The sequence below is a fragment of the Nerophis lumbriciformis genome, linkage group LG06 (genome assembly GCF_033978685.3).
Source record: "Nerophis lumbriciformis linkage group LG06, RoL_Nlum_v2.1, whole genome shotgun sequence".
Lineage (NCBI taxonomy): Eukaryota > Metazoa > Chordata > Actinopteri > Syngnathiformes > Syngnathidae > Nerophis > Nerophis lumbriciformis.
In genome coordinates, this window is record NC_084553.2 from 7,955,409 (window position 1) to 7,975,247 (window position 19,839).

Below are 19,839 nucleotides of genomic sequence, written 5' to 3' on the forward strand. Positions count from 1 at the left end.
GTTGTATATTTTCAAAGCTTTGCAAATATACTTTTTGAGACCAGTCTCGTCTAGAACATTCTATTGCGCCGCCAAAAAAATGGTCTCCCTTCCCAACCCCAAAACCCTCTCTCTTGTCCCTTCTCTGTAGACAAAACAAATGCTAGTCAAAACACATTCCAAAGAACTCAAGGTTAACACACACAGTTTACTTGCAGAGAAACAGAAAGAGAATAAATTTCAAATATGACTATGAAAGAAAATAAGTAACACTAAAATTCGGATATATGTAAATATCTGCCTCCGACAGTATTAAAACAAAATAATAATAAAAAGATAATAAAAAATAAAAAAAAATAAAAACTAGAACAGCCAAATAGCTAAAACTAGTATGCATATATCTAAAAAAAAAGGCTTTTTTAAAAGCATCCACAGTCTGTGGTGCCCTCAGGAGGTCAGGGAGAGCGTTCCACAGACTGGGAGCGGCAGAGCAGAAAGCTGTATCTGTATGTATCGAGCACATTTTTTATTGATACGGGTTACGTGTGTGGAGATGTGTACGGATATTGTTTTATGGCCCAGCCCCAGATAGCCACAGCTGTCAATGCCAATGTTGTTTGACTAGTGTGAGCCACACCCATGGTAGTAGACATGGTGGATGGTTCCACCTAAGAGGCTGACGGTGTGCTTGCTCAGGTGCGAGGGAACAACCTGACTCTCTGCTGGCCCGCGGGCATGCCGGACTCGTGCTGCACCTACCTGTCCTACGGCTCCAACGCGCCCCAGGCCGCCTACGGCATCGCCCGGGGAACCATCGAGGATGACGTCATCACCGATAAAACGCTGACCGCCTTCAAGTTCACCGGAACCCCCGTCCAATGTGGTGAGACCAGACTGCTGTCCATTTAAAAAACAAAAAAACAAAAAAAAAACATGCTCGCCGACTCCAGAAAGTCAATGTCTTAACTTTTTACTGCTGCCTCTCTAAAGTCCACTTTCTTTTGTTTTCTAGCAACCTTCTGTCCCCAGAGGAGCCGTGGATCTGCCCGAGTCAATGTGTAATTTCCTCCTTCCTTACTCATACATATACACACACACATATATATATATATATATATATATATATATATATATATATATATATATATATATATATATATATCCATCCATCCATCCATCCATCCATCTTCTTCCGCTTATCCGAGGTCGGGTCGCGGGGGCAGCAGCCTAAGCAGGGAAGCCCAGACTTCCCTCTCCCCAGCCACTTCGTCCAGCTCCTCCCGGGGGATCCCGAGGCGTTCCCAGGCCAGCCGGGAGACATAGTCTTCCCAACGTGTCCTGGGTCTTCCTCGTGGCCTCCTACCGGTCGGACGTGCCCTAAACACCTCCTTAGGGAGGCGCTCGGGTGGCATCCTGACCAGATGCCCGAACCACCTCACCTGGCTCCTCTCGATGTGGAGGAGCAGCGGCTTTACTTTGAGCTCCCCCCGGATGACAGAGCTTCTCACCCTATCTCTAAGGGAGAGCCCCGCCACCCGGCGGAGGAAACTCATTTGGGCCGCTTGTACCCGTGATCTTGTCCTTTCGGTCATAACCCAAAGCTCATGACCATAGGCGAGGATGGGAACGTAGATCGACCGGTAAATTGAGAGCTTTGCCTTCCGGCTCAGCTCCTTCTTCACCACAACAGATCGATACAGCGTCCGCATTACTGAAGACGCCGCACCGATCCGCCTGTCGATCTCACGATCCACTCTTCCCTCACTCGTGAACAAGACTCCGAGGTACTTGAACTCCTCCACTTGGGGCAAGATCTCCTCCCCAACCCGGAGATGGCACTCCACCCTTTTCCGGGCGAGAACCATGGACTCGGACTTGGAGGTGCTGATTCTCATCCCAGTCGCTTCACACTCAGCTGCGAACCGATCCAGTGAGAGCTGAAGATCCTGGCCAGATGAAGCCATCAGGACCAAATCATCTGCAAAAAGCAGAGACCTAATCCTGCAGCCACCAAACCGGATCCCCTCAACGCCTTGACTGCGCCTAGAAATTCTGTCCATAAAAGTTATGAACAGAATCGGTGACAAAGGGCAATATATATATATATATATATATATATATATATATATATATATGTATATATATATATATATATATATATATATATATATGTATATGTATGTGTGAGAAAAAAATCACAAGACTACTTCATCTCTACAGGCCTGTTTCATGAGGGGTTCCCTCAATCATCAGGAGATTTTAATAGAAGCATTCACATACCATGGTTTATATAGGGCACAGAGTGGGTGGGTACAGGCTGGCGTAGGGGCGTGGTGATTGGCTCATGTGTTACCTAGGAGGTGTTTCCGTCTGTGGCGGCATGCTGATACAATTTCGCTGCGCTTGTTGAGGGATGACAGGTCTGGACGGTATATAATAAACAGTTTCTCTTTCAAGCATAGGTTGCATCTTTTATTACCACTATTGTAAGGTGTGCTGGATGCAAGAATTTGCCATGTTATTGAATATTCAACATTATTGTCTTTGAGGTCCCAAATGTGTTTGCTGAGTTCTGTGGTATTCCGCAGGTTTTGGTTCCTGAAAGAAGCCTTGTGATTGTTCCATCTGGTTTTAAACTCTCCCTCGGTTAATCCTACATATGTGTCGGATGTGTTAATGTCCTTGCGTGTTACCTTTGATTGGTAAACGACTGATGTTTGTAAGCACCCCCCGTTGAGAGGGCAATCAGGTTTCTTGCGGCAGTTGCAGCCTTTGTTGGTTTTGGAGTCGCTCTGTCCGGGGGCAGACGGCTCATTTGCAATTGTTTTGTTGTGGTTTGAAATAATTTGTCGTATATTGTTCATACAGCTGTAGCTCAATTTAATGCTGTTCTTATTGAATACTTTTCTTAGGGTGTTGCCTTTGGGGAAGTGTTTGTCGATCAGAGTGAGGAATTTGTGGCCAATATTAGTTGAGACGTTTTTGCTGTATGGGGGGTTGTACCAGATAATGTTGTTTCGTTTTCTGCTCTTTTTTGGTTGGTTTCCTGGCGTGGGTTCATAGGTGAGGGTGAAATTGTATCCGCTTTCATCAAGTGCTTTTTGGTACGGGGGGGTTGCTTGGTCAAATTCAGCTTTGCTAGATGACAGCATCGATAGCCTTTTATTAATTCCGGTAGGTATTCTTTTCGTGGTGGTGGGTGGGTGGTTGCTGTCATGGTGCACGTATTGGAGTGTTGTGTTGGATTTCGTGAATGGTTGGTAGCTGTTATTTCTCAGATTGAAAGTGACGTCGAGGAAGTTGACGGTTTGCTTGTTGGCTTCAATCGTGATCCGTAGGCCGTTCTCTTTAAAATTTGGCATATGCGCTTCTTGGTATTCTCGCTGCTCCTTGGCGAGGCGCGGCACACTGCCAGTCCGTCATCACGGTAAATACCAAGGTTCCGGTTGAGGCTAGCGAGCTGGGAGAGGAGGAAACTCCCAACGAGTTCACACGTTTCTGCTCTACCACGGTATCGAGCACTATTTTTTGGATAATCTTATTAAGACATATATATATATATATATATATATATATATATATATATATATATATATATTGATATATACATACATATATATGCACACATATATACATGTTAACCGCACGTCACTGAAATGAACCTTGATAGTGATATCACCGTCAGAGCATGGGGATTTGGGACCCATTTAAAGAATATTTACAGTAAAAACCAAACATAAGTACAATTATTGCCAATATTTCAGAATAATTCTACCAATGCAATGATACGTATGTCAATTTAAAGAATACTAATCCACATCTTATATTATAATGACTACCAGTGATCATTTTAAAGTAAAAAAAAAAGAACTCCAATAACGAGCCAGTCTTTTGAACCACTCTTTTAAAAGAACAGCTCCTTACAAAGAGCCGTAACTCCCATGTCTATAACACATGCTTTGTTTTTATAGCTGTGTGGCAAAAAAAAAGACACCTGAAGCTAAATTTGACCTCCCTCAAAAAAACATAACTTGTCCAGTTGTAATAAAAGTGGAGGAACTCCCAGTTTGCAGCCCAGATGTGCAGTGCTGTGTGTGTTTGTGTGTGCAGGACTGAGCCGGAGCCTCCCTGCGCCCTCAGCTCGCAGGTGGAGATGAAGGACCACTTTGACGGCGTCAACATCCGCTCACCTGTGAGTTGAACCTATTTGATGCATTCTCTATTAGAAGTTTAGTTAGGAGAAGGTGCCAAAAAAAGGACTTAAGCACTCACAGGTTGTCTCTGCCCTCTAGTGGCAGGAGCTGATATTACACCGGCGCCTTTGCCAAAGGCTCCACCTGGTGATTAAAAAGACCAAATAGGTGGTTGGTGAGCCGCATAACTGCTCTGAATGTGGGTAAAGAGCAGTTTTTCTTCACTGCAAATCAGCTTAAAATAGGTTTATTGGTGTTTTAAGTGGCATGTAGACGCACATGAAGACTTATTTTGAGTGAGAACGTTCTTGTTTTCTCAATAAACTGCTTGCATTTTGTACGAAACCAAATCATTTCTACTTACGATATAAGAACCAAGAACAGAGTGAAACAGCTCCAAATGCTTTCAATTAATTAATATTTTTTTCATAATTTAATTTTTTTTGGCCGATATTTATGTTTTATTTTTAAAAAAATATCCATCCATCCATTTTCTACCGCTTATCGGTGTCGCGGGGGATGCTGGAGCCTATCTCAGCTGCGTTCGGGCGGTAGGCGGGGTACACCCTGGACAAGTCGCCACCTCATCACAGGGCACCATTTAAATTGTTCACTTTAAATCAGTCAGCCATTTAGTGCGTTATGGACTCACCCTTACTATAGAGATTAATTGATAATGTCCCCTATCTTCAAATTTTGTTTGAATAATATTTTTACTGTACTTAAATGAAAAAATGTTTATTGTATTCGACAATTGTGCAATTGTGTTTTTCCTATTTTGGTTGAGAAATATTCTTACATATCTAGTATTCTACATTTTGTGCAAATAATGTAATCTTGATATTTTGTTTTTTGAAAAATATTTTAACATGTTTTTTTATTGTATTCTACAATTTGTGTAAATTAAAATGGCATTTTCCTAAATATGTTTTCCATATTTTACAGTATTATTTTAATCAATTGATAATGTTTTGATTTTTAGAATTGTTTGGACATTCTACTGTATTCTACAATTTGTGTAATTATGTATTAATGTAATATTAATATTTTATTTTTTATAAATAATGTATCATATTTGTATTGTATTGTACAATTTATGCAAATAATTAAAATGCCCTCTTCATATTAGGATTTTTAAGAAATATTTTTTAACATATTTCTATTTTATTTTACAATTTGTGTAAATATTTAAAATGCCCTCTTCATATTTGGATTTTTAAGAAATATTTTGAAACATATTTTTATGGTATTTTACAGTTTGTGTAAATACTCCAAAAATGTCATCTTCATATACGGGTTTAACTTATTTTCTTGTATTGTAAAATATATTTGCTAATATCACTTCTTAATTATTTGATTTTTTTTCTTAAATATTTTAATATATTTCTATTATATTCTACTTTTTAAAATTAATTTATGTCATCTTCATAGTTGTATTTATTTTTAATAATAAAAAATATTTCTATTTTATTTTACAATTTGTGTAAATATTTAAAATGCCCTCTTCATATTTGTTTTTTTAAGAAATATTTTTAAACATACTTTTATGGTATTTCACAGAGTGTATAAATACCCCAAATAATGTCATTTTCATATACGGGTTTAACTTATTTTCTTGTATTCTAAAGTGTATTTGCTAATGTCACTTTCTCATATATAGATTTTTTTTCTTTAATATTTTAACATATCTATTGTATTCTACTTTTTTAAATTAAAGTATGTCATCCTAATATTTAGATTTTTTTTTTTTATATTTCAACATATTTCTATTGTATTCTACTTTTTTTTATTCAATTATGTCATCCTAATGTTTAGATTTTTTTACTTTAATATTTCAACATATTTCTATTGTATTCTACTTTTTTTATTAAATTATGTCATCCTAATGTTTAGATTTTTTTTCTTTAATATTTTAACATATTTCTATTGTATTCTACTTTTTTATTGAATTATGTCATCCTAATATTTAGATTAGTTTTCTTTAATATTTTAACAGATTTCTATTGTATTCTACTTTTTTTATTAAATTATGTCATCCTAATATTTAGATTTTTTTTCTTTAATGTTTTAACATTATTTCTATTGTATTCTACTTTTTTTTATTACATTGTCATCCTAATATTTAGATATTTTTTTTCTTATATATTTAGCATATTTCTATTGTATTCTACTTTTTTAATTCAATTATGTCATCCTAATATTTAGATTTTTTTTCTTTAATATTTTAACATATTTATATTGTATTCTACTTTTTTAAATTAAAGTATGTCATCCTAATATTTACATTTTTTTTCTTTAATATTTCAACATATTTCTATTGTATTCTACTTTTTTATTGCATTATGTCATCCTAATTTTTAGATTTTTTTTCTTTAATATTTTAACATATTTCTATTGTATTCTTATTTTATTGAATTATGTCATCCTAATATTTCTTTTTTTTTCTTTATTATTTTAACATATTTCTACTGTATTCTATTTCTTTTAATTAAATTATGTCATCCTAATGTTTAGATTTTTTTTTCTTTAATGTTTTAACATATTTCTATTGTATTCTACTTCTTTTATTAAATTATGTCATCCTAATATTTAGATTTTTTTTCTTTAATATTTTAACATATTTATATTGTATTCTACTTTTTAAATTAAAGTATGTCATCCTAATATTTACATTTTTTTTCTTTAATATTTCAACATATTTCTATTGTATTCTACTTTTTTATTGCATTATGTCATCCTAATTTTTAGATTGTTTTTCTTTAATATTTTAACATATTTCTATTGTATTCTACTTATTTTATTGAATTGTCATCCTAATATTTAAATTTTTTTTCTTTATTATTTTAACATATTTCTACTGTATTCTATTTCTTTTAATTAAATTATGTCATCCTAATGTTTAGATTTTTTTTTTTTTAATATTTTAACATATTTCTATTGTATTCTACATTTTTATTAAATTGTCATCCTAATATTTAGATATTTTTTTCTTTAATATTTTAACATATTTCTATTGTATTCTACTTTTTTTAATTCAATTATGTCATCCTAATATTTAGATTTTCTTTCTTTAATGTGTTAACATTATTTCTATTGTATTCTACTTTTTTTTATTACATTGTCATCCTAATATTTAGATTTTTTTTCTTATATATTTAACATATTTCTATTGTATTCTACTTTTTTAATTCAATTATGTCATCCTAATATCTAGATTTTTTTTCTTAAATATTTCAACATATTTCTATTGTATTCTACTTTTGTAATAAATTGTCATCCTAATTTGTAGATTTTTTTTTCTTTAATATTTTAACATATTTATATTGTATTCTACTTCTTTTATTAAATTATGTCATTCTAATATTTAGATTTTTTTCTTTAATATTTTAACATATTTCTATTGTATTCTACCTTTTTTATTAAATTATGTCATCCTAATACTTAGATTTTTTTCTTTAATATTTTAACATATTTCTATTGTATTCTACTTATTTTATTGAATTATGTCATCCTAATATTTCAATTTTTTTTCTTTATTATTTTAACATATTTCTACTGTATTCTATTTCTTTTAATTAAATTATGTCATCCTAATGTTTAGATTTTTTTTCTTTAATATTTTAACATATTTCTATTGTATTCTACTTTTTTAAATTAAAGTATGTCATCCTAATATTTCGATTTTTTTTTCTTTAATATTTCAACATATTTCTATTGTATTCTTTTTTTTTAATTATGTCATCCTAATTTTTAGATTTTTTTTCTTTAATGTTTTAACATATTTCTATTGTATTCTACTTCTTTTATTAAATTATGTCATCCTAATATTTAGATTTTTTTTCTTTAATATTTTAATATATTTATATTGTATTCTACTTTTTTATTGCATTGTCATCCTAATTTTTAGATTTTTTTTCTTTAATATTTTAAAATATTTCTATTGTATTCTACTTTTTTATTAAATTGTCATCCTAATATTTAGATTTTTTTTGTTTAATATTTTAACATATTTGTATTGTATTCTACTTTTTTATTGAATAATGTCATTCTAATTTTTAGATTTTTTTTCTTTAACATTTTAACATATTTCTATTGTATTCTACTTCTTTTATTAAATTATGTCATCCTAATATTTCGATTTTTTTTCTTTAATATTTTAACATATTTCTATTGTATTCTACCTTTTTTATCAAATTATGTCATCCTAATACTTAGATTTTTTTTCATGAATATTTTAACATATTTCTATTGTATTCTACTTTTTTATTAAAGTATGTCATCCTAATATATATATATTTTTTAAATATTTTTACATATTTCTATTGTAATCTACTTTTTTTTAAATTCAATTGTCATCCTAATATTTAGATTTTTTTTTTTAATATTATAACATATTTATATTGTATTCTACTTTTTTTATTAAATTATGTCATCCTAATATTTCTTTTTTTTTCTTTATTATTTTAACATATTTCTACTGTATTCTATTTCTTTTAATTAAATTATGTCATCCTAATGTTTAGATTTTTTTTTTCTTTAATGTTTTAACATATTTCTATTGTATTCTACTTCTTTTATTAAATTATGTCATCCTAATATTTAGATTTTTTTTCTTTAATATTTTAACATATTTATATTGTATTCTACTTTTTAAATTAAAGTATGTCATCCTAATATTTACATTTTTTTTCTTTAATATTTCAACATATTTCTATTGTATTCTACTTTTTTATTGCATTATGTCATCCTAATTTTTAGATTGTTTTTCTTTAATATTTTAACATATTTCTATTGTATTCTACTTATTTTATTGAATTGTCATCCTAATATTTAAATTTTTTTTCTTTATTATTTTAACATATTTCTACTGTATTCTATTTCTTTTAATTAAATTATGTCATCCTAATGTTTAGATTTTTTTTTTCTTTAATATTTTAACATATTTCTATTGTATTCTACATTTTTATTAAATTGTCATCCTAATATTTAGATATTTTTTTTCTTTAATATTTTAACATATTTCTATTGTATTCTACTTTTTTTAATTCAATTATGTCATCCTAATATTTAGATTTTCTTTCTTTAATGTGTTAACATTATTTCTATTGTATTCTACTTTTTTTTATTACATTGTCATCCTAATATTTAGATTTTTTTTCTTATATATTTAACATATTTCTATTGTATTCTACTTTTTTAATTCAATTATGTCATCCTAATATCTAGATTTTTTTTCTTAAATATTTCAACATATTTCTATTGTATTCTACTTTTGTAATAAATTGTCATCCTAATTTGTAGATTTTTTTTTCTTTAATATTTTAACATATTTCTATTGTATTCTACTTCTTTTATTAAATTATGTCATTCTAATATTTAGATTTTTTTCTTTAATATTTTAACATATTTCTATTGTATTCTACCTTTTTTATTAAATTATGTCATCCTAATACTTAGATTTTTTTCTTTAATATTTTAACATATTTCTATTGTATTCTACTTATTTTATTGAATTATGTCATCCTAATATTTCAATTTTTTTTCTTTATTATTTTAACATATTTCTACTGTATTCTATTTCTTTTAATTAAATTATGTCATCCTAATGTTTAGATTTTTTTTCCTTTAATATTTTAACATATTTCTATTGTATTCTACTTTTTTTAATTCAATTATGTCATCCTAATATTTAGATTTTCTTTCTTTAATATTTCAACATATTTCTATTGTATTCTACTTTTTTATTGAATAATGTCATCCTAATTTTTAGATTTTTTTTCTTTAACATTTTAACATATTTCTATTGTATTCTACTTTTTTATTAAATTATGTCATCCTAATTTTTAGATTTTTTTTCTTTAATATTTTAACATATTTCTATTGTATTCTACTTCTTTTATTAAATTATGTCATCCTAATACTTGGATTTTTTTTCATTCATATTTCTATTGTATTCTACTTTTTTATTAAAGTATGTCATCCTAATATATATATATTTTTAAATATTTTTACATATTTCTATTGTAATCTACTTTTTTAAAAATTCAATAATGTCATCCTAATATTTAGATTTTTTTCTTTAATATTATAACATATTTATATTGTATTCTACTTTTTTAATTAAATTATGTCATCCTAATATTTGTATTTATTTTAATATTTTACCATATTTCTATTTTATTTCTACAAATCTTTGTATAATAATGTTTTATTACATATGCATTATATAATTGTAATTATTTTAAACAATTTTAATTATTCTTTTCATTGTTTTTCATGTATTTCCTATTGTTTTCCAGCACGTGGACGGCGTGGCCCCGGAGTCGGTAACCTTCATCCATCTCCCCCCCGCCTTGAAGCGGGCTGCAGGAAACAGCAGCAAAGTGGTGTACACCTTCTTCAAAAACAACTCCGTGTTCCAGGTGAGCTCCGGTTTGGACAGGACTTTGAAAGCCGCAGACGTGTTCTTTCACGTGTTGGAATGTTTGCCTTTCAGGAGGGCCTCAAGGAGGCGAGGATCCTTAATGACGTGGTGGAAATTTCCATTGAGAAGGAGGTCATCAAGGACCTGCCAGAGCCAATCAAGATTGGCTTCCATCATGACGTCGTGCCTGTAAGTCCGCCAGATATTTGGCATCTACTCTTTACAGAGTTAATAATGCTGTGACACATATAACCTAAATATTATAAAGTGCTGTCAGTCAGATGTTTACAAACTTGTTGTATTCATCCCAAAGCTGTGCTGGTGGGAAATGTTGTCGTTGATGGTGTTGTTGACATACTCGCACGCTTCAGTCACAACAGAAATGATAAAAGTGTTTTCTCACCTTCATTCCAGAAAACACATTCAAGGACGTGTGTCTCCTGGGACACCAGGAAAGGTTGGAGAAACTTTCTTTCCTCACATACTGAACTTCTTCATTTCATACACATTGAAAGTGATCAACTACAAATGTATGTGTTGATTAATTGTACCGTATTTTCCGCACCATAAGGCGCCCTGGGTTATAAGCCGCGCCTTCAATGAACGGCATATTTCAAAACTTTGTCCACCTATAAGCCGCCCCGTGTTGTAAGCCGCATCTAACTGCGCTAAAGGAATGTCAAAAAAACAGTCAGATAGGTCAGTCAAACTTTAATAATATATTAAAAACCAGCGTTCTAACAACTCTGTTCACTCCCAAAATGTACGCAAATGTGCAATCACAAACATACGTATATCAACATGGACAGAGCTGCGTGAAAAAAGCCACCCGGCCTCTTCGCGTAAACTTAAACTTCCCTTAACCACTCGCTCATCTTTTCTTCATCCATCCCTTCGAGTTAGCTTTTATGATGACGCCGGCTGGAAAGGTCTCTTTTGGCAAGGTCTTCCTTTTGAATATCACCATGGGTGGAAGTTTCTGGCCATTAGCATGGCAAGCTAGAACCACAGTGAAGGATGACTTCTCATTCCCTGTGGTGCGAATATTCACCGTACGTGCTCCCGTTGTATCCACAGTGCGGTTCACAGGAATATCAGTTGCTGTGAAATAGTAATCCGTGTGCGGATGGAGAGATTGCGTCTTTTCATGAACCGGATCCCTGTCGCTTAGTAGGAGCCATTTTGTGGTCTTTACAGATGTAAACACACAAAGGAAATGAAACGTACGGTGATATCCGCGCGCTTTTTCTTCTTCTACGCGGGCGGGTGGTTGCTTACAGTAGAAGAAGAAGCGCTTCCTGTTCTACCGGGAAAAAAGATGGCGGCTGTTTACCGAAGTTGCGAGACCGAAACTTTATGAAAATGAATCTTAATATTTATCCATATATAAAGCGCACCGGGTTAAAAGGCGCACTGTCAGCTTTTGAGAAAATTTGTGGTTTTTAGGTGCGCCTTATAGTGCGGAAAATACGATATACTATTATTACCAAGTGCATTATTAATTATACAAGTAAAATATATTTATCCATGACGGACATCACTTACAGTCTCACCTCATAAAACGTTTCAAAACATTACCAAATTGGTATTTTAATTGTGCGCATTTGTGCATTTTTCTAAATGAAAATGTATTTTTATTATTTTTTTACTTAGAAAATTCAATATAATAAAATAATTTTTTTCCCAATGATATTTCGAAAACCTAATTTGAATTTGGATTCCATTCCATTATATTGTATTTTGATATAATATTCAAAACCAATTTTGTAAATCTATTAAGAATTGTTTTTGTGGTGGATTTTATTTTTTTGTATTTTCGATAATATTGAAAACAAATTTAAGGGATTTATTTAAATGGCTTTTTTTTTTTATAGATTGCATTATATTGTTTGTAATATTGAAAACGCATTGAGGGAGTTTTTTTTAGAATTGCATTTTTATAAATTGCATTATACTGTATTGTAATATTCAAAACCAATTTAGAGAATTTGTTTAGAATTTTTTTTTAATACGTATATTATATTGTCAGTAATATTCCAAATAAATTTATAAAATTTATTGAGAACATTTTTTTTTATATATGGATTGTATTGTATTGAATTTTTCTATAATATTCAAAACACATTAAGGGAATTTGTTTACAACATTTATATAAATGTTATTGTATTTTCTATAATGTTGTCTGTCTATCTGTGTTGGCCCTGCGATGAGGTGGCGACTTGTCCAGGGTGTACCCCGCCTTCCGCCCGATTGTAGCTGAGATAGGCTCCAGCGCCCCCCGCGACCCCAAAGGGAATAAGCGGTAGAAAATGGATGGATGGATTCCAAATAAATTTAGAAACTTTATAGAGAACAGTTTTTTTATATGGATTTTATTGTATTGATTTTTTCTATAATATTCAAAACACATTAAGGGAATTTGTTTAGACATTTATATACATTTTATTGTATTTTCTAAAATATTCAAAACATATTTGGGGAATTAACAGTATTTAAAGTATGTTTTTATTATATTGTACTTTTAAGTAATTTTCAATCATTTCTTTAGAAAAATAATTTGGAGTACTTTTTTAAATAAAAAAAGGGTGAAGTGTCTTGCTCAAGGACACAACGGACGTGAAGAGGTTGGTCGAAGGTGGGAATCGAACCAGGAACCCTCAGGTTGCTGGCACGGCCACTCTCCCAACCTGCGCAACGCCGTCCCGATTATTATTATTATTTTTACAACATATTACTGTAAATAGAAATACAGTACCGCTGTTTAATTTTATTTTGCCAACTCAGCTGCCAGTTTTTTACAATAATAAAATGTGGTACCAAAAAAATCCTCAACCGTGGATTTTACAGTAAAAACAAAAAAAAACTGACAGCTCAGTCGACAGAATTTTACTGTTTAAAAAAAAAAAAGCATTGGTCGTTTTTTTTTTAACTTACAGTAAAATACTGGAAAAAAAAACCTCCCTACATTTTACAGTAAAATCTACTGGTCATTTTTGTAGTGTACAATTTGATGGATAACTTGCTTCGAAATCACAAGTTAAGCAGATATTGAAGTATTTATTTGGATTTTGACCCAAAAAATTAGATAATTTTTTAAAATAGGTTTATGGCATGTAGACGCACATGAAGACTTATTTTGAGTGAGAACGTTCTTGTTTTCTCAATAAACTGCTTGCATTTTGTACGAAACCAAATCATTTCTACTTACGATATAAGAACCAAGAACAGAGTGAAACAGCTCCAAATGCTTTCAATTAATTCATAATTTTTTCATAATTTGATTTTTTTCGGCCGATATTTATGTTTTATTTTTTAAAAAATATCCATCCATCCATCCATTTTCTACCGCTTATCCCTTTCGGTGTCGCGGGGGACGCTGGAGCCTATCTCAGCTGCGTTCGGGCGGTAGGCGGGGTACACCCCGGACAAGTCGCCACCTCATCACAGGGCACCATTTAAATTGTTCACTTTAAATCAGTCAGCCATTTGGTGCGTTATGGACTCACCCTTACTATAGAGATTAATTGATAATGTCCCCTATCTTCAAATTTTGTTTGAATAATATTTTCACTGTACTTAAATGAAAAAATGTTTATTGTATTCGACAATTGTGTAATTGTGTTTTTCCTATTTGGGTTGAGAAATATTCTTAAATATCTAGTATTCTACCAAACCAAATCATTTCTACTTACGATGCAAGAACCAAGAACAGAGTGAAACGGCTCCAAATGCTTTCAATTAATTCATAATTTTTTCATAATTTGATTTTTTTCGGCCGATATTTATGTTTTATTTAAAAATAAATATCCATCCATCCATCCATTTTCTACCGCTTATCCCTTTCGGTGTCGCGGGGGACGCTGGAGCCTATCTCAGCTGCGTTCGGGCGGTAGGCGGGGTACACCCTGGACAAGTCGCCACCTCATCACAGGGCACCATTTAAATTGTTCACTTTAAATCAGTCAGCCATTTGGTGCGTTATGGACTCACCCTTACTATAGAGATTAATTGATAATGTCCCCTGTCTTCAAATTTTGTTTGAATAATATTTTCACTGTACTTAAATGAAAAAATGTTTATTGTATTCGACAATTGTGTAATTGTGTTTTTCCTATTTGGGTTGAGAAATATTCTTAAATATCTAGTATTCTACCAAACCAAATCATTTCTACTTACGATCCAAGAACCAAGAACAGAGTGAAACAGCTCCAAATGCTTTCAATTAATTAATAATTTTTTCATAATTTGATTTTTTTTGGCCGATATTTATGTTTTATTTAAAAAAAAATATCCATCCATCCATCCAATTTTCTACCGCTTATCGGTGTCGCGGGGGATGCTGGAGCCTATCTCAGCTGCGTTCGGGCGGTAGGCGGGGTACACCCTGGACAAGTCGCCACCTCATCACAGGGCACCATTTAAATTGTTCACTTTAAATCAGTCAGCCATTTGGTGCGTTATGGACTCACCCTTACTATAGAGATTAATTGATAATGTCCCCTATCTTCAAATTTTGTTTGAATAATATTTTCACTGTACTTAAATGAAAAAATGTTTATTGTATTCGACAATTGTGTAATTGTGTTTTTCCTATTTGGGTTGAGAAATATTCTTAAATATCTAGTATTCTACCAAACCAAATCATTTCTACTTACGATCCAAGAACCAAGAACAGAGTGAAACAGCTCCAAATGCTTTCAATTAATTAATAATTTTTTCATAATTTGATTTTTTTTGGCCGATATTTATGTTTTATTTTAAAAAAAATATCCATCCATCCATCCATCCAATTTTCTACCGCTTATCGGTGTCGCGGGGGATGCTGGAGCCTATCTCAGCTGCGTTCGGGCGGTAGGCGGGGTACACCCTGGACAAGTCGCCACCTCATCACAGGGCACCATTTAAATTGTTCACTTTAAATCAGTCAGCCATTTGGTGCGTTATGGACTCACCCTTACTATAGAGATTAATTGATAATGTCCCCTATCTTCAAATTTTGTTTGAATAATATTTTCACTGTACTTAAATGAAAAAATGTTTATTGTATTCGACAATTGTGTAATTGTGTTTTTCCTATTTGGGTTGAGAAATATTCTTAAATATCTAGTATTCTACCAAACCAAATCATTTCTACTTACGATCCAAGAACCAAGAACAGAGTGAAACAGCTCCAAATGCTTTCAATTAATTAATCATTTTTTCATAATTTGATTTTTTTTGGCCGATATTTATGTTTTATTTTAAAAAAAATATCCATCCATCCATCCATCCATTTTCTACCGCTTATCGGTGTCGCGGGGGATGCTGGAGCCTATCTCAGCTGCGTTCGGGCGGTAGGCGGGGTACACCCTGGACAAGTCGCCACCTCATCACAGGGCACCATTTAAATTGTTCACTTTAAATCAGTCAGCCATTTGGTGCGTTATGGACTCACCCTTACTATAGAGATTAATTGATAATGTCCCCTATCTTCAAATTTTGTTTGAATAATATTTTCACTGTACTTAAATGAAAAAATGTTTATTGTATTCGACAATTGTGTAATTGTGTTTTTCCTATTTGGGTTGAGAAATATTCTTAAATATCTAGTATTCTACCAAACCAAATCATTTCTACTTACGATGCAAGAACCAAGAACAGAGTGAAACAGCTCCAAATGCTTTCAATTAATTCATAATTTTTTCATAATTTGATTTTTTTCGGCCGATATTTATGTTTTATTTTAAAAAAAATATCCATCCATCCATCCATTTTCTACCGCTTATCCCTTTCGGTGTCGCGGGGGACGCTGGAGCCTATCTCAGCTGCGTTCGGGCGGTAGGCGGGGTACACCCTGGACAAGTCGCCACCTCATCACAGGGCACCATTTAAATTGTTCACTTTAAATCAGTCAGCCATTTGGTGCGTTATGGACTCACCCTTACTATAGAGATTAATTGATAATGTCCCCTATCTTCAAATTTTGTTTGAATAATATTTTCACTGTACTTAAATGAAAAAATGTTTATTGTATTCGACAATTGTGTAATTGTGTTTTTCCTATTTGGGTTGAGAAATATTCTTAAATATCTAGTATTCTACCAAACCAAATCATTTCTACTTACGATCCAAGAACCAAGAACAGAGTGAAACAGCTCCAAATGCTTTCAATTAATTAATAATTTTTTCATAATTTGATTTTTTTTGGCCGATATTTATGTTTTATTTAAAAAAAAATATCCATCCATCCATCCATCCAATTTTCTACCGCTTATCGGTGTCGCGGGGGACGCTGGAGCCTATCTCAGCTGCGTTCGGGCGGTAGGCGGGGTACACCCTGGACAAGTCGCCACCTCATCACAGGGCACCATTTAAATTGTTCACTTTAAATCAGTCAGCCATTTGGTGCGTTATGGACTCACCCTCACTATAGAGATTAATTGATAATGTCCCCTATCTTCAAATTTTGTTTGAATAATATTTTCACTGTACTTAAATGAAAAAATGTTTATTGTATTCGACAATTGTGTAATTGTGTTTTTCCTATTTGGGTTGAGAAATATTCTTAAATATCTAGTATTCTACCAAACCAAATCATTTCTACTTACGATGCAAGAACCAAGAACAGAGTGAAACAGCTCCAAATGCTTTCAATTAATTAATAATTTTTTCATAATTTGATTTTTTTTGGCCGATATTTATGTTTTATTAAAAAAAAAATATCCATCCATCCATCCATTTTCTACCGCTTATCCCTTTCGGTGTCGCGGGGGACGCTGGAGCCTATCTCAGCTGCGTTCGGGCGGTAGGCGGGGTACACCCTGGACAAGTCGCCACCTCATCACAGGGCACCATTTAAATTGTTCACTTTAAATCAGTCAGCCATTTGGTGCGTTATGGACTCACCCTTACTATAGAGATTAATTGATAATGTCCCCTATCTTCAAATTTTGTTTGAATAATATTTTCACTGTACTTAAATGAAAAAATGTTTATTGTATTCGACAATTGTGTAATTGTGTTTTTCCTATTTGGGTTGAGAAATATTCTTAAATATCTAGTATTCTACCAAACCAAATCATTTCTACTTACGATCCAAGAACCAAGAACAGAGTGAAACAGCTCCAAATGCTTTCAATTAATTAATAATTTTTTCATAATTTGATTTTTTTTGGCCGATATTTATGTTTTATTTAAAAAAAAAAATCCATCCATCCATCCATCCGTTTTCTACCGCTTATCGGTGTCGCGGGGGATGCTGGAGCCTATCTCAGCTGCGTTCGGGCGGTAGGCGGGGTACACCCTGGACAAGTCGCCACCTCATCACAGGGCACCATCTAAATTGTTCACTTTAAATCAGTCAGCCATTTGGTGCGTTATGGACTCACCCTTACTATGGAGATTAATTGATAATGTCCCCTATCTTCAAATTTTGTTTGAATAATATTTTCACTGTACTTAAATGAAAAAATGTTTATTGTATTCGACAATTGTGTAATTGTGTTTTTCCTATTTGGGTTGAGAAATATTCTTAAATATCTAGTATTCTACCAAACCAAATCATTTCTACTTACGATGCAAGAACCAAGAACAGAGTGAAACAGCTCCAAATGCTTTCAATTAATTAATAATTTTTTCATAATTTGATTTTTTTTGGCCGATATTTATGTTTTATTTTAAAAAAGATATCCATCCATCCATCCATCCGTTTTCTACCGCTTATCGGTGTCGCGGGGGATGCTGGAGCCTATCTCAGCTGCGTTCGGGCGGTAGGCGGGGTACACCCTGGACATGTCGCCACCTCATCACAGGGCACCATTTAAATTGTTCACTTTAAATAAATAAATAAATGATAAATGGGTTATACTTGTATAGCGCTTTTCTACCTTCAAGGTACTCAAAGCGCTTTGACAGTATTTCCACATTCACCCATTCACACACACATTCACACACTGATGGCGGGAGCTGCCATGCAAGGCGCTAACCAGCACCCATCAGGAGCAAGGGGTGAAGTGTCTTGCCCAAGGACACAACGGACGTGACTAGGATGGTAGAAGGTGGGGATTGAACCCCAGTAACCAGCAACCCTCCGATTGCTGGCACGGCCACTCTACCAACTTCGCAACCAGTCAGCCATTTGGTGCATTATGGACTCACCCTCACTATAGAGATTAATTGATAATGTCCCCTATCTTCAAATTTTGTTTGAATAATATTTTTACTGTATTTAAATTATTTTAATTAACTGATAGTCCTCTCAATATCTGGATTTTTGAAAAAAATGTTTTATTGTATTCGACAATTGTGCAATTGTGTTTTTCCTATTTTGGTTGAGAAATATTCTTACATATCTAGTATTCTACATTTTGTGCAAATAATGTAATCTTGATATTTTGGTTTTTGAAAAATATTTTAACATGTTTTTTATTGTATTCTACAATTTGTGTAAATTAAAATGGCATTTTCCTAAATATGTTTTCCATATTTTACAGTATTATTTTAATCAATTGATAATGTTTCGATTTGATTTGGGCACGTTGAAAGAGCCATATATGACCAAAAATACAAAAAACAAGTCTGTCTGGAGCCGCAAAAAATGAAAAGCCGTATATAAGTGTTATAATGAAGGCAACACATGATGTAGGTGTTTAGCTATAATAGCCTACTATCAAAATGTCCCAGGCTGAAGCAAATCTTAGTTGATAGAAATGTTGAAATGTAATATTCTACACATTTATACATTAAAAAACATGAGTAAATTAAAGCTGCAAGCAGCGATGGACGGGACCGACTTTGAGGGCTCATAAAATCTAAACCGGAGCAGTAATTAAAACTCTTTCATCAACTATGGACACAATTTTTTCCCCTGTCAAACTAGAAGAAGAAAAACTAATACCTTTTAGTAAGAAAGTAAAGAAAGAAAAAATAGGGTATTTTATTGACACATGTCATTTCCAGGCTTTTGTGGGCCGTATAAAATGAGGTGGAGGGCCAGATCTGCCCCGCGGGCCTTGAGTTTGACACCTGTGGTTTAACCTCTTAAGGCCCAAGCTGTTTGTTTACATGCTTTTTTTTTATTTCTCTTTGCTATTTGGGCTTACTGGACCCTAATTAGAATAAAAACTAAGAATCATCTTTTGATATGATGTACTTAGTCCATAAGTACACAAACGTGTACTTCATGTTTAGTGACATGCTAATTCTTAATTTTTACACTTTTTTTTTCAAATTTCATTGTATGTTATACTCTCCTGACACCACCAG

General features: G+C 32.5%; 1 protein-coding gene across 1 annotated transcript in view; it reads left to right on the forward strand.

The window, feature by feature from the left end:
* The window catches only part of adgrg1 (adhesion G protein-coupled receptor G1), a 155,242-nt gene that overhangs the window by 108,814 nt on the left and 26,589 nt on the right, over positions 1–19,839 (forward strand). Inside the window, exons 4-9 of the mRNA XM_061963671.1 lie at positions 676–862; positions 992–1,037; positions 4,090–4,171; positions 10,472–10,594; positions 10,669–10,785; positions 11,011–11,053. Coding sequence (XP_061819655.1) covers positions 676–862; positions 992–1,037; positions 4,090–4,171; positions 10,472–10,594; positions 10,669–10,785; positions 11,011–11,053 — 598 coding nt within the window. The remainder of the gene's footprint in view (positions 1–675; positions 863–991; positions 1,038–4,089; positions 4,172–10,471; positions 10,595–10,668; positions 10,786–11,010; positions 11,054–19,839) is intronic.